Source organism: Sciurus vulgaris (assembly GCF_902686455.1).
Source record: "Sciurus vulgaris genome assembly, chromosome: 6".
NCBI classification, from domain to species: Eukaryota; Metazoa; Chordata; class Mammalia; order Rodentia; family Sciuridae; genus Sciurus; species Sciurus vulgaris.
This window is the reverse complement of record NC_136466.1, coordinates 75,228,244-75,247,536: the sequence shown is the minus strand read 5'-3', so window position 1 is coordinate 75,247,536 and position 19,293 is coordinate 75,228,244. Positions and strand designations below refer to the sequence as shown.

The window sequence follows — 19,293 nt, the reverse complement described above, 5'->3', positions numbered from 1 at the left end:
ATGGTATTAAATAATCTCATCACAAAACTACCAATATGTTCTGTATATGAAAACTCAGTTGAGGAGTATGGCAACCACTTACATAAATGAATGTAAATCAAGCATATTTTGGTTTGAGATGGCTGATAAAATTGAGTCCAGAGAGATCATCAACAGCACCCTCCCCTCACTTCCCTTTGCTCTCTTTGAGTTTAGAGACAGTCTTTTAATGTAATGGCAAGCCTTAACTTCTGGGTCTCCACACCATAAGTCATTTTCTATTCCCACTTCTATGTAAGACACTACTTGAAGAACAGAACCAACTGTGCCAAAGAATTCACAGTTCTGTGAGGATTTGGCTCTATTATTACATATGTGAGGGTGGAATGCTGGGAGGAAAAGAGGTCAAAAGGAAGGGGTGATTGATGGCAAGTGGGTAGAAGACTTGCTTAAAATGTATTATTTTGGCCCTGAACACCCACAAAATGTTCCATTTTAGAATATTATTACATAAAGTATATGCATAAAATAAAAATAAAAAGTTTCAAAAGAATTATTGATAATCATCAGTCAGAAAGTTTATAGATCCCTTAGAGAAAAGCACAGTATTTGCCATACCTAACATATGATTAAGAGTTTAAATAATAAGTCTACTACCTTATGCGTGCACCTCCATATACAGAAGAGAGTCTTATGTAATGTTGATAATGGGATGAATTGCATTTATTATGCTGCACTTCATCCCACAACAATCCAAAGGCAACTACTTTTCAACAGCAAATAGTCCTTTGCCAACATCCCTCACAACAGTGAAGTGACCAGAGACAGTCCGGTTCATATATGGAGAAAATCGTGATTATGTCAATGGTATCATACAAAAGCAAATTTCATATTAATAAAAACAACTTGTGACTTTTTTATCTTGTGAAAGCATTAGGTGTTCTGAGGTATTTTATTTTTCTCTTTAGGGTATTATTAAAAAAAATTAAAAGTAAGGTGAGGAAAATAGACTCTTTCTTCACCCAGATTTATACAAAGAGAAAATCATAGAATTCATGTGGCAAGGAAGACTTTTTTACAGCTTAAGTGAAAAACAGGAAGTGGGAGTTGGATTGACTGGTATTTGCAGTATAAAAAAATCAAGAGTGCTGGAGAACGGAAAGAATGATTTGGAACATACAGCATATCACTTGTGTTTGAAAACATCCTTCTAACTTGTTTGCTCTTCAGCCACAGACAACTAAAGTGAGGGAGGCTTCAAATACCTCCTCAGCCCTTCACACCTTCAGCATGGCACGCATAGAACTGATACTGTTCTGAAATTCACTGTAGTAAACTGAAAAGGCTGCTGTTACCCAGAGGCAAACCCCTCTGGGAGTCTCCAGTGTATTCCAGTCTCAGCTGCTCCTTTGGCATGGCACTGAGCATACTCGCCTAGTGTTACCATTCTTATCAGCAGTTAAAGCAAGGAGTGTGCCAATCTGAATCAGGTTGTGCACCTTTCTTAGCAAATGTAGGTGACAGCTAAACAAAGGACCTCACAAAGTACAGATGCTAAGAAAAGCACCCAGTTTGGAGTTTTCTCTGCTGTGGGCACTGCCACCAACCCTAGACAGCTCCTGAGTGCTCTTTTCCCCTTTCAGCTCCTCAGTCAAGTATCAGGAAAGGGACAGAGAATTCCAAACATTGTTCTTGCACTTGTTGCAGGTGCATCCTCTCTCTCTCTTCTTTCTCTTTCCACACGGCTTCTCCAGGGCAAAGTTTATGAGACTTCAAATGCTGAGTTAAAGATACAATAGATTTTTATGGCTCCCAGAAAACTCAGAGTTCAAGATAATGCTCTACAGTGAAAACCCATGTTTTCCCCTCAGCTCTAGTAGGGAGAGTACTTCTGAAAAGTCAAGCTCAGAATTTAAGATGCACAAAGGCATTTTTTTCCACATGTTCTGAATTTCTCAATTGAAAGCAGAAGAGAGAATTCAAAAACAAACAAAAACTCTGATAAACCGATCTGCAGCCTGGCCTCTACGTGCCTCACCGGAGCTCATTACACCTGGGCTCACTACACACCTGGGCCATGCCCCAGCCACACTTTCTTCTATCAGTTCCTTGAGTGCACCGTGCCCTCTCCTGCCACTGGATCTTTGCACAGGTGCTCTGCACTTGCTGTCTCTTTCTCTCTTTTCTTCAGCCACTGCCCTCTTCCCCTCTGCCTAGTTAACTTCTCTAGGACCTTTATATCTCAGTTCAAACTGGCTTCCTCAGGTCACCTTCCCTAACTTCTGTGTCCAGATCAAGCCCCCAGTGAAAACATTGACCCTTCAAATATTTCTAATTGTTACTTTGCATTTTTTTTTAAATTAGCATTTGCCTCCCCAACCAAGCTGTAAGCTCTGTGATGACAAATACTTGTTCCCTTTAGGTCCCCATTATTCCTTCAGCACAGCCTAGTGTGACTCATCATATAGCAGATCCTTAATAACTATTAGATGATTTATTCAATGAGAAAGTAAATAAACTATTTCTTTTATTAAACTTAGTCCCCTTTAGATTTTTCTCCAAAAGTTATTAGTAGCTGGAAGTCTTCTGATAAAGAAGTCAACTCTGTAGTTTTAATTCAATAAGTACAAAGGATCATACAGCTCATCTAGGAAGATGAGCTAAAGGAAGGAAGGGCTTTAGGAAAAAAGGGAAAATTTTAGGATAATTTCCCAAACTGGTCACAGTGTTTTTATTTGATACAGTAGATTTCATTGTAATCTCTAGAAGGACCTTCAGCCCATAGATGTTTTGATAGTGTCATCATCTTATCAAAAAATCAGCACTCTCTGGCCTAGGTGTTTATTGGTAAATAAATATCAAATTTGAATTTTCATTTAGCTTTTATATTCAGTTGAAATTACTTTTAAAAAGGATTTAACGGGCATCTTGGGAATTCTGAGATCATTTACCAAAATTAGACTGTGTTGGAGATTGGGGCAGGAGGTGTCCTGAGAACTTTGTGGCATTCCTTGTTTGATGAGCAGTAACATGAATGACGAGGTGATTTTAGAAGTGGCAGACATTTTGACTCACTTTAAAAGCAGCTTGAAAAATCATTAAATGGTTATTGACTATTCAGAAAAGATGGTTGCATCTTAATTTAATTTTTAATTTTTATTTTTTTGGTGCTAGGGACACACCACCACTGAGCTATATCCCAACCTCTAAACTCCATTTTCACAAACTATTTTATACCTTGAAATGATTTCTTCTCTCCCAATTTCGTGTATTTGTTTGTTTTGGTAATGAAGTGAGAAAAGATATGAAGGACAACTAAGTGCTTGTAACATTAAAATGTAGACTAATGGATATATTTTCTTGAACTAAATTGAAAATAGCCAACTATGTCTTACTCTGAGATCACATTAGAGAATCGCTTGTGAGGACATTGGAAGCCCAGGAGACTTGAAGTACTGGAATGCCAGAGCCCAAAATTTATTTCGGAAAGCCTTTTGAAAAGCTTTTGACTCTTGGAAACGTTCAGGCAGATTACACGAGAGTATTCTGCTGATTCTATAGAAAGTCAAGGTCATACTAACTAGTAATTGAAAATATTTAAAGGCCATTGAGAGTGGTATCTAATTTTGTCCCGGTGCTTAGACTTTGCTCCACCCCAATTTTATATTTTGATTAAAATAGTTTAAGTTCTGGGTTTTTTAAAATATTTTTTAAGAGAAATTCATTGTGGAAAGCAAGAACATTTTATATTTCTTTTGTCTCAGTTAATCTTCTTGTGGAAAATTTAGCCTTTCACACCACAGGTTTACTCACATGACAACATAATACCTTACAAGGAAATAAGCTGCCTGTGGAAAGTAGGTTTGCACCATCTTAAGTCAACTTTTTTTTTTTTTTTTTCGGCACAATGGATTGAACCCAAGGCCTTGTGCATGCTAGGCAAGCACCCTACCAACTGAGCTATATCCCCAGCCCCTGCACCCATCTTAGGAAAGAAACATGAGGTATTGCCCTGTCAGGTGAGAAATTCGGATGCTCCATAGATTGGATCCAAAAGACACTTTGTTCAAGTTCTTTGTACCTCTTGGGCTGGGAACGATGAGAAATAGCAGGAAAAAAAAACACCTGACCCTAGGGGGATGTGTCTCTGGCTAGCACTAGATGAAAAGCCTGATATCTCCAGAGCCTACAGGATGGGTCCCCCAGAAGAGCATACACAGCAGTCACAGTAGCAGGACAAGTGGGAAGTACAGCAGGTTCTGCAGGTCAGAATGCTGGTGCCTGGCCTCTCTCTTTGCTTGGATGATCAGTAACTAATCCTTAACTAGTACCACAGTGGGCAGCAAGTTAAAACTCAAAGTAAACTTTGAAATCAGTGAGTCTAATTCACTTTGATTTGAAAGGTATGAAAACCAAGACTCAGAAAATGTAAATTAAATATCCTTCTGGTGTGTTTCTGTATTTATGATTAAATGTCAGTGTGGGGCTTGATAACTCTTCAGACCAGATAAGAATCGGATGTGATGACCTGACTGGGGAAGGACTAATGCGTATTACATACGCATGCTAATTATGCATGCTTTCAACTCCCAGTCTGGAAGAGTTCCCAGGGACACATGCAGGCGGCAGCAGCCCTCCTGGAAGAGGCAGCCTAACCTGAGTTCCGTCTGCACTGGGATAAACAAAATATTTGCATGTAGGAGTTCACTGTTGGGACTGTTGGGACTCAAAGGCACCTTCTGTGAGGTACAGGTTGTCCCAGGAAATGAGAGCTAACCTGATAGTGAACAATGTAGGCATTGAGCATGCATTTTTAGGTTTTTTTTTTTTTTTCATTAAACCTTAAAAGGAATATTTTCTAGAAATAGTTCAGTTGTACAGAAGAAAAATGACTTGGATCCAGATACGATTCCTTGAAGGATGCATCTTGCTGAATTGCTATTTAGTGTGCTAGTATGCACACTCTCATTTCACGATGCAATTCTTCATCTCCTGTATTTTATGTAACAAAATTTCTACAGAGAAGAGAAAATCCTGATTGGAAAGGGGTGCAGTAGAGGATAGTATTGAAAGATGACAGTGGAAAATCCACAGTAATCCTTCCAGTAAATCCAGAAACCCATCAAGACAGCCTCTTCCAGAGCTCACATTAACATTCCACACTGAATATGACATTTACAGCCTGTGTGGCAAAGGGATCCAGTTCATTCGCTCTCCAGCCTCCACCCTGAAGGAGGAGTGTGATGTCCTGGTCCCCAAGGCCTCTCTCTAGGAACTCTCAACATTTCTCAAGCTGCTCCTTCCTCAGGAAACCCACCAGGACAGACAACACTTTTGTTCAAGATAGAAGAACGTCTATTCTGAGCTGTGCACCTGAATCCTATCTCTCCATAGGCAGTAGATTTCTCACTTCTCTTTCTCTTTGTTTGTTAAGCAAACCCTAACTACCCCAATCTTCAGTGCAAACTGCCAAGACCAGTTAACTTCACATTTTCACATCTCTAAGGGAATAAAATTATAAAAATATTTTGTTATTTTCCACTCCAGGGCCATCTCATGGCTGGGAAGTCCTTCCTTTTCACAACAGTAGACAGGTCTAATATATGCAGTCTTATTGTGCACAGGGAAGTCCCCCTTTCTCAGTTCATGACCCCAAACTGAGAACAGTTTTTCCATGAGGACATACATGTAGTTCTCAATGCCAGGACCAATACCTAGACCCCTCCCAGCTTCTTTTCCAGCCTCCCAGAGCCAGAAATTTGCTGATCCTTCTGCCCTCTTCTCTGCTCCTGCCCCATGTACAATTAGACAGGCACTCTCTGGGTGTCCCCTGTAGATCTCAAGGTGGCACTCTTTAACTGTGCTTAACTCTGATTTATTCCTTTTCTATGTGCAAAGTTCCCTTTAAAGAAAGGGGTTTTTGGTAGCAGAGCTACATCTCTGATTTGAGCAATATCATGAGGTTCCAATAAAGAATCAATAGCATTACTTTTATGTACCCCACACCTAGAGAGACTACATTTTCTCCTACTAAAGTAGATGTAAAACTCTGTAGCCTCACACTGTGTTTGGGGAGAGAAGTCTGGTTATTAAAGAGCTCTGAAGTTTTGTTGATGAACTTGTTTCTTCCCCATTGCTTGTTATTATAGTGTGAACGTTGCATGTAAACTCCAACCTAACACAATTTTCATTCTTTCTGCAGCACCTGAAATTCTTAGAGGCTGTGCCTATGGACCAGAGGTGGACATGTGGTCTGTAGGAATAATTACCTACATCTTGTAAGTGAAGAAAAGCAATCTTTATGCAAGTTGTTTGCCTTTGTGTAACATTTTCTAGGTACCTATAGTTCTCATAAGAACCAGATTATTGTTGTGATAGTGCGATTCACATGAAATATAGTTAATAATAAAATTTTCACAAAATATTTTTTTCCTTTTGTAATTTTCTTGGGACCAGAACCTCTGCCCAGGTCTTTTCTGTGTCTCATTTGCCATGCAATGTATAGCAGATTTGAGAAACAATTCATTATTTTATGAACATACAGAATGTGAAATCCAAGTCTACCTACTATACTTTCTCTTATTTTATTTGCATCTTGCCTAACACAATTAGGCTATTAGTTCTTTTAAGAGAGCAAATGGCTATTTATTAAGCAATGCCAAATTGGTACACATTTTATCAGACTATTTTAAGTGCATCTTCATTATCAATTTTGTTTCCTTTTTCTAAATAACCCTACATAGTTTTCTCTGGGAGGAAAAATATGAGCTAAATATTTCACCCTCTAGTATCTCCAACTCCATTATAGGTCAACTGTCTAATAAAAAGGAGTTTGGGAAAACTCACCAAAATGATGATGGAATTGCAGGCAATGATGAGGGAAGTCATAAACCAGAGAATTGGTTGTAAAGCAAGATTTCCTTAGAAAAAGTGAAAAGCAAGATATCAATAAATGTATTTATTTGCCATTTATAAGGTAATGCAGAGTTGATTTTTGGAACCCATCTCATTCAAATCTGGAAAGAGATCTTTAAGTGTTTGGAAGAAGTGAATTAGAATTTGCCTCCCCTGCCCATTGGTGCTGGGGATCTAGCCCTGGGCCTCATGCATACTAGGTCAGAATTCTAACACTGAATTATGACCTCAGTCCAGAGTTTATCAGTCTTGCTCAGACTACCATAATAAAACACACAGAGTGTGTACTTAAACCACAAACATTTATTTTCTCATATCTGGGGACTGGAAGTCTGAAATCAGCATGCCAACCTGGCTGAGTTTTGGTGGGGATTGGGGGATCTCTTCCTGATTTGCAGAAAACTCCCTTGTCAGTGTGTCGTCATGCAGCAGGAGTGGGAGGGAAGTGCACAAGCTCTGTGGTCCCTTTGAGTAAGGGCACTAACCTCATCCTGACCTTCATTACTTCATCTAAACCCAATTACCTCCCAAGGCCCCATCTCCAAATACCATCATATTAGAAGTTACAGCTTCAACTGATAAACTGGAGGGGAGAGAACATGTCAGTCCATAGCAGAAAGTTGTTTTTATTTTTGTTTTGTTTTGTTTTTAATAGTGACCTTAGAAAGTGCAATATGTAGGTCATATGAGTTAGAAATGTTGTAACTGGGGCAGAACCTCCAGGCAAGTTAGCAGACTCTAAATTCACCTAGGTGTGCACATTGGTTGATAGCCCAGATAAAAAGGTTTTACAATCCATCCATAAAATAGCATCTACTAATACATAATTTCAAAGATATTTTCAGTGTTTAATTTCCTGTGTTTTTAAAATGTGTTAAGTCTTAAGAAGAATTTTGAGAGGTAGAAACTGTTTTTCCTTCTGTTTGCCATGCTAAATGCTTAACTCATTAAGATAAGTACCTGGCCACATTGTAGCACTCCTTCTACTAGTATTTGAAATTTCTTTCATACCAGAGAAAGAATATCACCCCTGAATTATGTAGAAAGTATATCATACTTTATGTACACGTTTGTATTTCACATTAAGTGTGAAACCAAACCATACAAATAAGGATTCAGGTTTGCCCCTGAAGTGTAAATGTACCTAATAACAGTTCATGTACTAGGAAGGTTTGAAGCATTGATGGTATAAGAGAACTTAGAGAGATGGAAGGAGGAAATTAAGTTATATGCACTTGGAAAAATGGAAATATAGATTGAATAAAACCCCATGGAATGGGTCACTTACATAGGAACATAAAAGAGAAAAATACAATCATCTGAGAAACATTTTATTATAGCCTTGAAGATAACATTTCTTCTCAAATTCCTTTCCCTTAGTCCATTGCCAAATTATACAATTTTTTAATATTTATTCTATCTTTATACACTAAGGTCATTAATTAACAGGTATTTATTGAAAGTAAAAGTAGTGGCCCCAAAAATGAACACAGCAGTGCTGCCTACAACTAATAGCCTTTAGTTGCACACTGATTTCTGTCATCCCATAAACCCTGGGAACTCTTGCTTAATCTGTAGCTCATTAATAATTGATGAAATCCACCTGGCAAGGTTCATTGGCATGTTTTCTCCTGTACTCAGTGGCCTATTGATGGCGTGAGATTATGACCTCTAGACACTTGAACCATTGCATCAAGTGACCTAGGATCAGAGAGGAGCAAAGTATAGAAGTTAGCAAAGGAAAAATTAGAGCTGATGACTTTTTGCTGATACTTCCTGGGAAAGTAAATGTTATAACAAAGCTACATTATGAGCATCAGTTAAATCCTTTCTTCATCTCCCAAATGTTGAGCTCTCTGTTTTACATCTACTTATCTGCATGTACATAAATTCTGGTGCTTATTTTTTAATAAAGCCATGAATAGAAGTTCGATTCTTACTATAAATGTAAAGACCTCTGTTCCTCTTGCCCCTCATCTATGACTAGTACATTTTAACACTTTACTCTCGCCTTAAAAGCTCTAGCTTTTCACCACCAGTTCATTTTGTGCCATGGTCCATTTCTAAAGACGATGTTAGGTAGGATACAAAGGCCATTCTGTTGTTTCTCCCAGGAATTCTGGTCTCATTTTAAAGCTGCAGGACTGGACCTTTGCTACAGCAGTGAGATCAGAATCACATAGCATTTGAAGTTCAAACCCTCTCCTTCAGCTTTAACACTACAGTTTTTCCCAAAGACCTGGGGCTTCCCTGTATAACCACCACAAGCCTATATCCTCCAGCATCCCCTTCAACTGTCATTGTTGGAATTAAAGCATTACCAGTTCTGAAAGGTTTGTGCACTGTGTGTGTGTGTGTGTGTGTGTTTGCTACTGTGTGGCATAATTGAAAGAAAAAGTATTCAAACACTGTAGCTTAGCACTTTAGTTCTCAGATTTTTGGAAGGGGAAATGCAAGGAGCTTCCTAAACTGAGTGTAGAAAACTCATTAATTTCTCCATGATTAGCCAGCAATAGGCTTCACCTTTCTAGCATTGTAGAGGGCTTGGAGGGCCAAGCAGGGACAGACTTTCCCCTTGTCCAGAAATTGGATAAGCACTCCCTTCTGTCTTTATGCTTTCCTTCCATAGGTAGGTCAGGAGCAGCCTGAAGCAGAAGAAAGGAGGAGAATGTGGCTGACTCTAGGATATTTGGAGGAAACAAAAGACTCTCCCAATGAAATATTCCATGAGTAAAAGAACACAAGAAAATACTTCTTCATAGAAGCCCACCATTTTAGGATGCACATGAATTTTTCATGCTCTGCACCAACCTAGCCAGCTTGAAAGGAAGAATTTGAGCAGACACCTTCTAACGTATTCATTATTTTACCCCCAATCTTTTCAAAAGCAACATATGCAGCACATGGTCCCATTTTAACAGTTCCCCTTTTGTCCTAGTGATTTCAGAACCTCCACCTGTCTCTAGGCAGTGGAGACTTGGCACCTTGCTTTTCCTCTCACTCTCTCTTTAGGATGCCGGAAATGTTCCTCTCTTCCTTTATGTTCCACTTTTCTCATTCATTTTTATGCTGACCCTGTAGTGGAAAGTGAAGATGAATATAGGTAGAATACCTTTAAGATATACAAAAGAGAGAGGGTCACATACAAGGATAAGGTGAATCTAGGCTGTTTGTCTCTGTTGACTGCATCTGGTCACTGAATTGAGACTCTCTTCCAACACTGGGAATTGAACCCACGAGGGGTGCTCTACAATTGAGCTACATCCCCAGCCCTTCACTATTTTTTTTTTTTTTTTAAATTTTGAAACAGGATCTCACTAAGTTGCCTAGGCTGACCTTGAACTTGTGGTCCTTCTGCTTCAGGCTCCTAAATCACTGAAATTACAGACATAAGCCACTGTGCCTGGTCACACTTTATTCATTCCTATGGAGGAATTCAGTGAATAGAGATGAGTAAAAATAAATAAGACTCATTTCCATTTTTTAACCTCTTTACTCTCAAAATTCTAACTCTTCCATTTTATACTAAATGGGAACTCTAATCAACCTGTCTTAATTATCATGAAAAACTCCATGGAAAATCTTTAGCATGGTGCTTACAATAATGGATGCTATTGTTATTACTGTTCTTTTTGTGTCATCGTGATAATTATTATATCTTTTTGCAGAAATCCTGCTCACTGTTCTTACTCCCTTGAGATATGACTGTGTTTTTACACTATTGATAATGAATTGTAACAAGGCAATTATATACTTGTGCTGAGTAGACTTGCTTTTATTGCTCTTATGTATTGTTACTATTGAAAAAGGAGGTCTTAAATTTCTGTAGAAATCTGATGAAATATACTTAGTCTCTGAAAGATATTTTATTTCCTGTATTTTTTTCCCCTCTAGACTTTGTGGATTTGAACCATTCTATGATGAAAGAGGTGATCAGTTCATGTTCAGGAGAATTCTGAATTGTGAATATTACTTTATCTCCCCCTGGTGGGATGAAGTATCTCTAAATGCCAAGGACTTGGTAAGTATGATCAAAACAAAATGAAATGGAATGGAATAAATTCATGTTTAACTAATTAATGGACATTTTAAAGATTATGATCGGATTAATAAATTGCGGTTAATTAATTTCCCCCATTCTTTTCAAAGGCAACATGTATAACATATGCCCTGATATGAATCCTTTTTTTACAGTCCCTTTTTTGTTCTCTCTGATTTCAAAACCTCTACCTATCTCTAGATAACAGAGGCATTAATGCATTTTTCTTACATATAATGAAAAGTAGATATGTTTTGACTCATCAATAGCTAAATTATCATGAACTACAATTATTATTGTATTAATTAATGAGTTGCTACTACCTGACAAATGAAGAGACTTACTTATGACTAAAGCTGTGCTAAGTGAATCCAAACCTAATTTACACAAACTTCTGTTTTAACATGGCTTGTTTTTACCTAGATTTAGATATTCTTCAAATGAAATAATGTCGCTTCTTGAAATTTCATTCAGGATAACACAGTTTATGCATCATTGACATAAGATCAGAAAGTACTAATAATGTATTTTGTTTGTTTTACATTGCTTCTCACATAAGCTAATGTAGAAGCTCATTTGTATTCAGAAAATACCTTCTTGGGAGGGGTCCTCCTCTTCTAAAAAGATGATATAACATGTAGTTAAAACATTTACCATCAATGATCTAGGGAAAAACTATACCAAAGTAACCAAAAGCTGACTTTTGAATCATAGGGGCTTGAGAGGGATCTTGGGAGTCATCTAATCCTTCCCTCATTTTAAAGATGAGTGTACTAAAGATCAGAAAATTGAAGTGATAGCCAAAGATCATACATCTTGCCAGCAGGAGGATATTATTAGGACCAATTACAGTTTCCAGAACCCTGTTCCAGAACTTTTCCTCCATCAGACATTTCTTCCTTTTGCTTCATGTTATTTTATGGAACAGATCACTTAGGGCCCATGACTTTTCCTACATGGTTAGAAAGAGGGGTACTATGTGTGGCGTGTGGCACCACACTCCAAACATCTCCTATATCCATCACTTTTCTTCACCTCTTCTACCACGATCCAAATCTAAACCACCATCCTTCTGACCTGGATCACTACCACAACCTCCTCTCTGTTCTCCTTGCCTCTTCTTGGGTCCTTCTCAAAAACACTCCACACAGGATGTGGAAGTTTCTGCCCTATACAAATCCAGTGTCTCCAACCCAAATACAAACTCCTTTACAAATGTTACAGAAAAGATTGAAAGGCAAACCAGATACTATCTATTCCTTATTTTACTTGCTGCTTGACTTTGTTAGCCACGGTTCACTTCTTGGGTTATTAGCATTAGAAAAGACCTCATATGTTAAATCATCCAAAACCCCTCATTTTTTACCAGGCCAAAGTCCAGGGAGATTGACTCCCTTGGAGACATTATGATGGATGCAAGAAAAGATCTGACATAATGCAGACCTCAGTTTAAATACAAGCTCTACCAATTAGAAATTGACTAACCTTAGGCAAGTACTAAATCTGAGTTTCCGTCAATCCCTCACTTGAGAACTGGAGCTAGTAATTCTAAAGTAACCTTAATTCTAAGGTTATTAAAAAGATCAAGTTTTTAAAAAATATTTATATACATATAATAATGCATTTACAAGGGAATTAAGGTGTAAATCAGATCTAATCATGTAAAAAAGGAGGGTCTAGGGGAGTGTCCATAGGCACCCACTTTGTGTCTATGTCTAGGTCTCACAAATAGTTACATAACCAGGACTTTCACACGTCTCCTGACTTGACTCCAAAAAGACTAGCTCTCACATCAGATCACCCCTTCTGAGCCCAAGGTTGGAAATTATTTTATTTGTTGGTTTCCTTGGCAATTTTTTGCCTGCTCATCTTGAGAAGCAGAAATAGAGCTCCCAGAACAGGTTGCCTTTGGTTGGATTTAGTCCTTTAGGTCAATCACACCCCCAAGCCAGTGACTTTGATTTTAAAATGACTTTTACTCTATCTCAGGGCTGGTGCACCCTCCAGAGATTAAAGAACTATACATCCCAGGAGAATCATAAAATAGTACTCCTTGGAGGCTGGAATATTATCCCTTTTGTTTGCCATTTAATCCCCATGGAAAGAATGATGATGCATGAATGATTCTGTTGCCATGGAGAAGTATTTTAAGTTCTGAATGCTAGGTGATTGTGAAGTACAGCTTAGAATGATTCAGATGCTGGTTTTACCTTCAAAGAATCAGAGGCAAGACAGGACCTGTTTCTTTGACCTCTGCTCAAAAGCAGTCTGCCATTTGGGGTCTCAGGTCTCAGTGGGGTCCCAATATCATCTACTGCTACCTGAAGTAGTCCCTGCCCACAGTGTCCCCTGAGGGCTTATACACTTTTTAAAAATGTATAATTAGTGCTACTCCTGGGAAAATAAAACAAGATCTAGAAGTTCACAAGCTGGGGGCATGTCTAGGTCACCATAAAAGTTTCCCTAAGTCTATGTTTCTTTACCATTTCAGGTCAGAAAATTAATTGTTTTGGATCCGAAGAAACGGCTGACTACCTTTCAAGCTCTCCAGCACCCGTGGGTCACAGGTAAAGCAGCCAACTTTGTACACATGGATACCGCTCAGAAGAAGCTCCAGGAGTTCAATGCTCGACGCAAGCTTAAGGTAAAATGACATGTTTTCTTTTGTTTAAAAAAAAGAGATTATTGGACCTGCAGTTATAGTGCTTGCCTAGCGCATGTGAGGCACTGGGTTTGATCCTCAGCACTACATAAAGTAAATAAATTAATTAAATAAAGGTATAAAAACACAATAAATTATTTAAAAAAGAGATTATGTTTTCTATTAATCATTTCCAATGGCACCGGGGGAAAAAATCCAGCTTAGAAATCCTAATAATGCTGACATAGCCACTTTCAGTTTTGTTATCCTCTCATAAGTTGATGATTAATAGTACGGGAAAGGTACACTGAGATTTGTCACCAAATGTATTACTGCTGCTTCTCATCTAATTAAGGATAAACTTTAATTTTAAAGTGATATTTATTCAGGAAGTTGTTTGCTTCCTGATTATATGAAAATTGGAAAATAATTTTTGAAACTATATGGCATAATCTAAATAAGTATACTTGACAAACATTAACATGATTGAAATTATAAATTATTCACCAAAATGTGTCTATTTTCTATAGAATACTTATGAAACAGAGATTAGGTACTTTTCTATAACACAATGGTATTTAGGACTATATATAAGGGGATCTCAAAACTAAGGGTCAAACTTAGAGTCTTGTTCAGCCGTTTTTTACTGGCTCATACAGATTAAATAAACTGAAGGGCTCCATGGACAAATTAATTTAAAATACCCTGTATTAAATAATGTTGACTTAACTCAGAATTTTACAAACTAATTTGACCATAGGACTCTTTTAAATCCATGAATCTACTTGTTCCAGTAAACACTTTGGAAAACAATCTAAAATTTTATATTAATCATCAGTTATCCAAATTATTAAATACTCTAATTTGGGATTAAAGAGATTTTGCTGTTAATTCTCCAAACAAGTTTTCATCCAATGGTCTGAGAAAAACATACTTTGAAAGACTGAACACTAACTTATAAAATATACTCCTTATAAAATATACTCCTTAAAAACAAATATGTGTTCAGCTCTGATTGGGGATTATAAGTGGAGGTAACATTTGATACTTTTCTGTCTCCAACCAGGCAGCTGTGAAGGCTGTGGTGGCTTCTTCACGGTTGGGAAGTGCCAGCAGCAGCCATGGCAACATCCAGGAGAGCCAGAAGGCTAGCCAAGAACCTTCTCCAATCCAAGACAGCGGCGAGAACATCAAAGCTATTCCAGAAGGAGAAAATACCCAAGGAGATGGGCCCCCAGTGGCAACTGAGGGTGCAGAGGCTGAGCTGATGAAGGTGCAGTCCTTAGAGGAGGTGAAAGATGCAGATATAAATGCTAAGGAAGTCCCCATGATGGTGCCCAATGCACTGGAAGATGAAATAAAGATTGCTGACCCAGAAATGGAGGAGAGCCCAGTGGAGGAGAAGCTGAAGACTGTGGAGGAAGCGGCAGACCCCAGAGAAGGGCAGGAAAACCCCGCTGTGGGACTTGGAGTTCCACAGCAAGATGTGATCTTGCCAGAGTACTAAGTTGGCTTCCTTCAGATCTGGAAGTCAAACTCTGGCATTATATGTGCTTTGTCCTTCAACAAGGAAGGTGTGGAAGCATGATATGCACTATAGTGATTCTGTTTTTGAGGTGCAAAAAAAATACATATATACAAGTTGGTAATCCTAACTTCAATGCATGTGACTGCTTTATGAACATAATAGTGTTTTCTATGGCATGTAATGGATACCTAATACCGATGAGTTAAATTTGAAATTGCAAGTAAACACAACCCTTAAAAACAACCATTTTCCGCAACCAGTGACAGACATTTTAAGTGAATAGTAGCAAATTAATTTTCCTTTGAAAACCTAGCCATCCTACATCCTTTGGATTTCTTCACAAGGCAGTAATTCCTTTGAACTGCTTCTCAGATATTACTAGGTAGTGCTATAAAATGTTTCCATGACCTTCCCAATATTTACTTTACACCATTAATGTATTCAAAACTGTTTACAAGGGGATGGATATATATAGGTGATAGTTATACAGAATGTGCAAAAAATTCCATTTACACTGGTAAGAAATTGAAACATACTTATAAGGGCCATGGATTCATATGCCCCTGAGGTTTATGTGGAGAATGTCCTCTAATTTATATTTATATCAATAATAATCAAAATGTTCTCTCTTAAATTCTGCCATTTTACAATCCTGGAAAAAGCATTTTACACACATGATGTGTTTCATTCTTTCCTTCACCTACTGTCCATAAGATGCTCTTCGGTTGGACAAAATTAAAGAAGAATAAGGAAATTCAGGGAAGGAAAGGAATAGCATAGATTTAATTCCTATTCACTTTTCAAATAAAATGTATTAATTCATGAATTTATAAAACCTTATAGATAGGAACATTTTTATGGATAAATCTATAATTCCTAAGTTTCAAATATTTAGAAAAAACTATTCCACATATTGGTGCCAAAATGTCTGAATAGAGTAGATAATTCATTATTGACTTTACTAGAAAAAGACAATTATTGTGTACAAAACTCTCCCCTCCACTTGATGATAACTGGATATATTCTTTATAAACTTTAAGATACTTGTAAAATATAGGATATCTTTTTCTCACACTTGGAATGAAAGTGCCCACATTTTGGAATGTAGTTTTCACGTTTTTCATGTTAAATTTAGTGCATTTAATTTTCCCTTAAAAAGTAAACAAAAATGAAGAAAACACTGACTTCAAATCATACTCTTGAGAAATTAAAATCTAATATTTTATTATAATTTGTTTCTCCAGAATATTTTTCTCTGACTTTGGTAGTAGGGCCATTTTTCCCTTAAAGAAATTACACTGAGTCCAAGAACCTCACATTTATTTCCAATTTGAGTTGAAATTAATATTTTATCAAAATATTACACAATGTAATATAATACATTTGTGATAATTTTCCTAATTTTAAAAAGAATTATTTTCCAAGTCCAAAATGAAAACAATAAAAATGACCATCTTATATAAATCCTCATAAAATAAAGAGATCTTAAATTCTTTTGGCTCTTCCTCAAAACTGTTACATTGGAAAATGAAGTTTCTGGCTCCTGAAGGCTATTGGATCTCAGTATACATTTCGCATTCCAAGAAATGTCCAACTATACTCAGGACAAGGAAATAAGGTAGGGCTTCTGGTATTCCAAAGTTCAGGGATCTGGTAGGTCACTGCCAAAGAGGAAAACACTGAGGAAGCACATAATTGAGTTCAGATGATCATTTTCATTTTTATTTTTAATAGTACTTGTCCTCCCCTCTTTCCTTCCTTCATCTTTTAATTATTCCCTCTTAGAATTCAAATTTTGGCTATTATAAAGGGCTCACTTTTTAACTTTCAAGAATGCCTTCTTCATTAAGTATTAAGACTTCCACTTAAGAAGAGCAATTTCCTAAATTTCCAGGTGAAATTTTCCCCATGAGTGTGTGTGTGTGTGTGTGTGTGTGTGTGTGTGTGTGTGTGTAAAGTGCTCCATACATCAGAAGAGGAAAGAAGAGAGGAAAATGGGGTTCCATTAAAGAACACCAATTAGTTGGAAGATCAGATCACATCATCCCTCCCAGCCCATGCAAACTCTTCCAAGGCAGGTATCATATCATTCCAACACTTGGGCTGACTGCATTTTGGTTGGCCCTGTGGATTATGAGAACAGCATCACTACTGCTAGAGCCACAGTGTGTTTCAGAATTAATTTAACCATTTAAATGATTGTACATGACCTTCCTTGGTGAGTACTCAAGAGCATGAAGATAATTCCCTCTTTTTTAAACTGAAAACTGCATCTTCTAAAATACTGATGAAGAGTTCAGATTTTTACTCTATATGTTAACATGTCGGTATAGTGACTAATGGAGTCATTTCAGAGGAAACAAGTCAATCTTTCACAGAAATGGTCATTTCAGTCATTATTCAGATTTCAAAGAAATAAAATTTAAGCTAGTATAATCATGTTATTTTTGAAAGAACATTGCTTGTTAAAATGGGATACATTGTCTATCACAAGGATGATTTAGCTAAATAACAGTAGGAAAATAGAGAATTTGAAAAGAAAATCATAAGGTTATTTCTGACAATGTAGTCTCAAAGCAAAATAATTTTTAAAATTTCAGTGAAGAAAAATTACATTTTGCATTTTAGAGCTGACAATTTTCACATTGCAGTATTGATTTCTATTTTGAGAAGTTCAAATGCATTGTATAAACTAGATTCTTTTACCTTAAGAGTCAACACTGAACTATTTCCCCCATTTAAAAGTGTGGTAATCCCAGTGGTTTCTTTCAAACTATTAAGGAAACATTTGTCCCATGGACACACAGAGTAGAAATTAGAATAAGATGGTTGTAGCATTTACTGTATAGAACAAGTGCTGTCTGATATAAACATAGAGCAAGCCACATATGTAATTTTAAATTTTCTATTAGTTACATTTTAAAAAATAAATTGAAATTATAGTATCTTTTAATCCAATATATCAAAATTGTACATCAAATATACACTCAAGATAAAAAATTATGAGATATTTTGGATTGCTTATTTTTATACTAAGTTCTCAAAATCAGGAGTGTATATTATACCTTTAGTTAGTATATCATCAGTCAAAACCAATATGTAGTTTGTGGCTATTGCATTAGACAGCGCTGGTCGAGAGTACTTTTTATTTTAAGCAAAGTGACATTTGAACTTTTATGCTTATTTCTGAGCTGCCTCAGTTTTCCACATTCATGAATTGGAGAGAGACCTACAAGAAAATTTTCAGAAATGTCACAGACTGTAACAAGTAAAAAGCTACTGGCTATTCCTGCCCATTCATTTGCCTTGGTGAAATGTTTCCCAGCATAACTTAAAAGAACACCACTTTCTTGGGCATTACCAGATGATCTCTTGGCCACAGTTCCTCTTGATTCTTCTTTGAGGCCCTGAAATCCTAACTGTAGACTAGAGTCTCTTGAGTACTTCCATTAAGCCAATAGTATTCCTGCTTCCCAATGTCTACTGTGGGTCCACCATGTGTCCCCATTGAGAAAGGACTACACACAGAATCCAATTGGCAATTCTGCACCACGACACCATTCTTGTGTCACAGGTACTATGTCTTTCTAGAAATCTACTAAGACATACAAATTAGCATGGTGAAGCCTGTATGAGGAAGGTGATAGCACGTCAGTTACCCTGAAATGACTATTGGCTCCCATTTTTAGATTTCCTGAGAAGGGTTTTATCAACACTGCCATTACACATGAATTTTTAAAAAGACTTAGAAATTTTTTAAATACTGATTTTAGAATAACCATCAAGGTTCTATATTTTTAGTGGCAGACTTAAAAGAAATGAAATTTGCCTTTTACTGTGACCTCAATTACATAATATTTTAAACATATTTTGTAATTTAGAATGTTTAGCAATGCCTATTTCCAGTTTCACATGCAAGGTGACTGATCGTGGGTTGCCTACAGGCTGAAAATTTAAAGAGGGCTGTTTTGTTTCATAATCTAGTTTTTATTGCACAGAAGCAGCTGGTTGCATTTCAAATTGGAAAAAAGAAAAGTAAATGCCAGAAAAGGCAAAGGATAAAATTAGTAAACCATTTATTCTGTTTTAGGGTTGTTCTTGCAAAGTCAATTCAAAAAAAAAAAAAAAAAGTTAAAAAGAGGTCAAAAAAGTGAATTAACACTAGGTTTTTCTTGATGAAGGTGGACCCAA

General features: G+C 37.0%; 1 protein-coding gene across 4 annotated transcripts in view; it reads left to right on the top strand.

The window, feature by feature from the left end:
- Window positions 1-19,293, top strand: part of CAMK4 (calcium/calmodulin dependent protein kinase IV) — a 245,401-nt gene extending 226,108 nt beyond the window's left edge. For all 4 annotated transcript variants that reach the window (XM_079143531.1, XM_079143530.1, XM_079143533.1 and 1 more), the window contains 4 exons: window positions 6,182-6,257; window positions 10,789-10,915; window positions 13,425-13,577; window positions 14,641-19,293. In XM_079143531.1, the coding sequence (XP_078999657.1) occupies window positions 6,182-6,257; window positions 10,789-10,915; window positions 13,425-13,577; window positions 14,641-15,081 (797 nt within the window). In that variant the 3' untranslated portion in view covers window positions 15,082-19,293. The remainder of the gene's footprint in view (window positions 1-6,181; window positions 6,258-10,788; window positions 10,916-13,424; window positions 13,578-14,640) is intronic.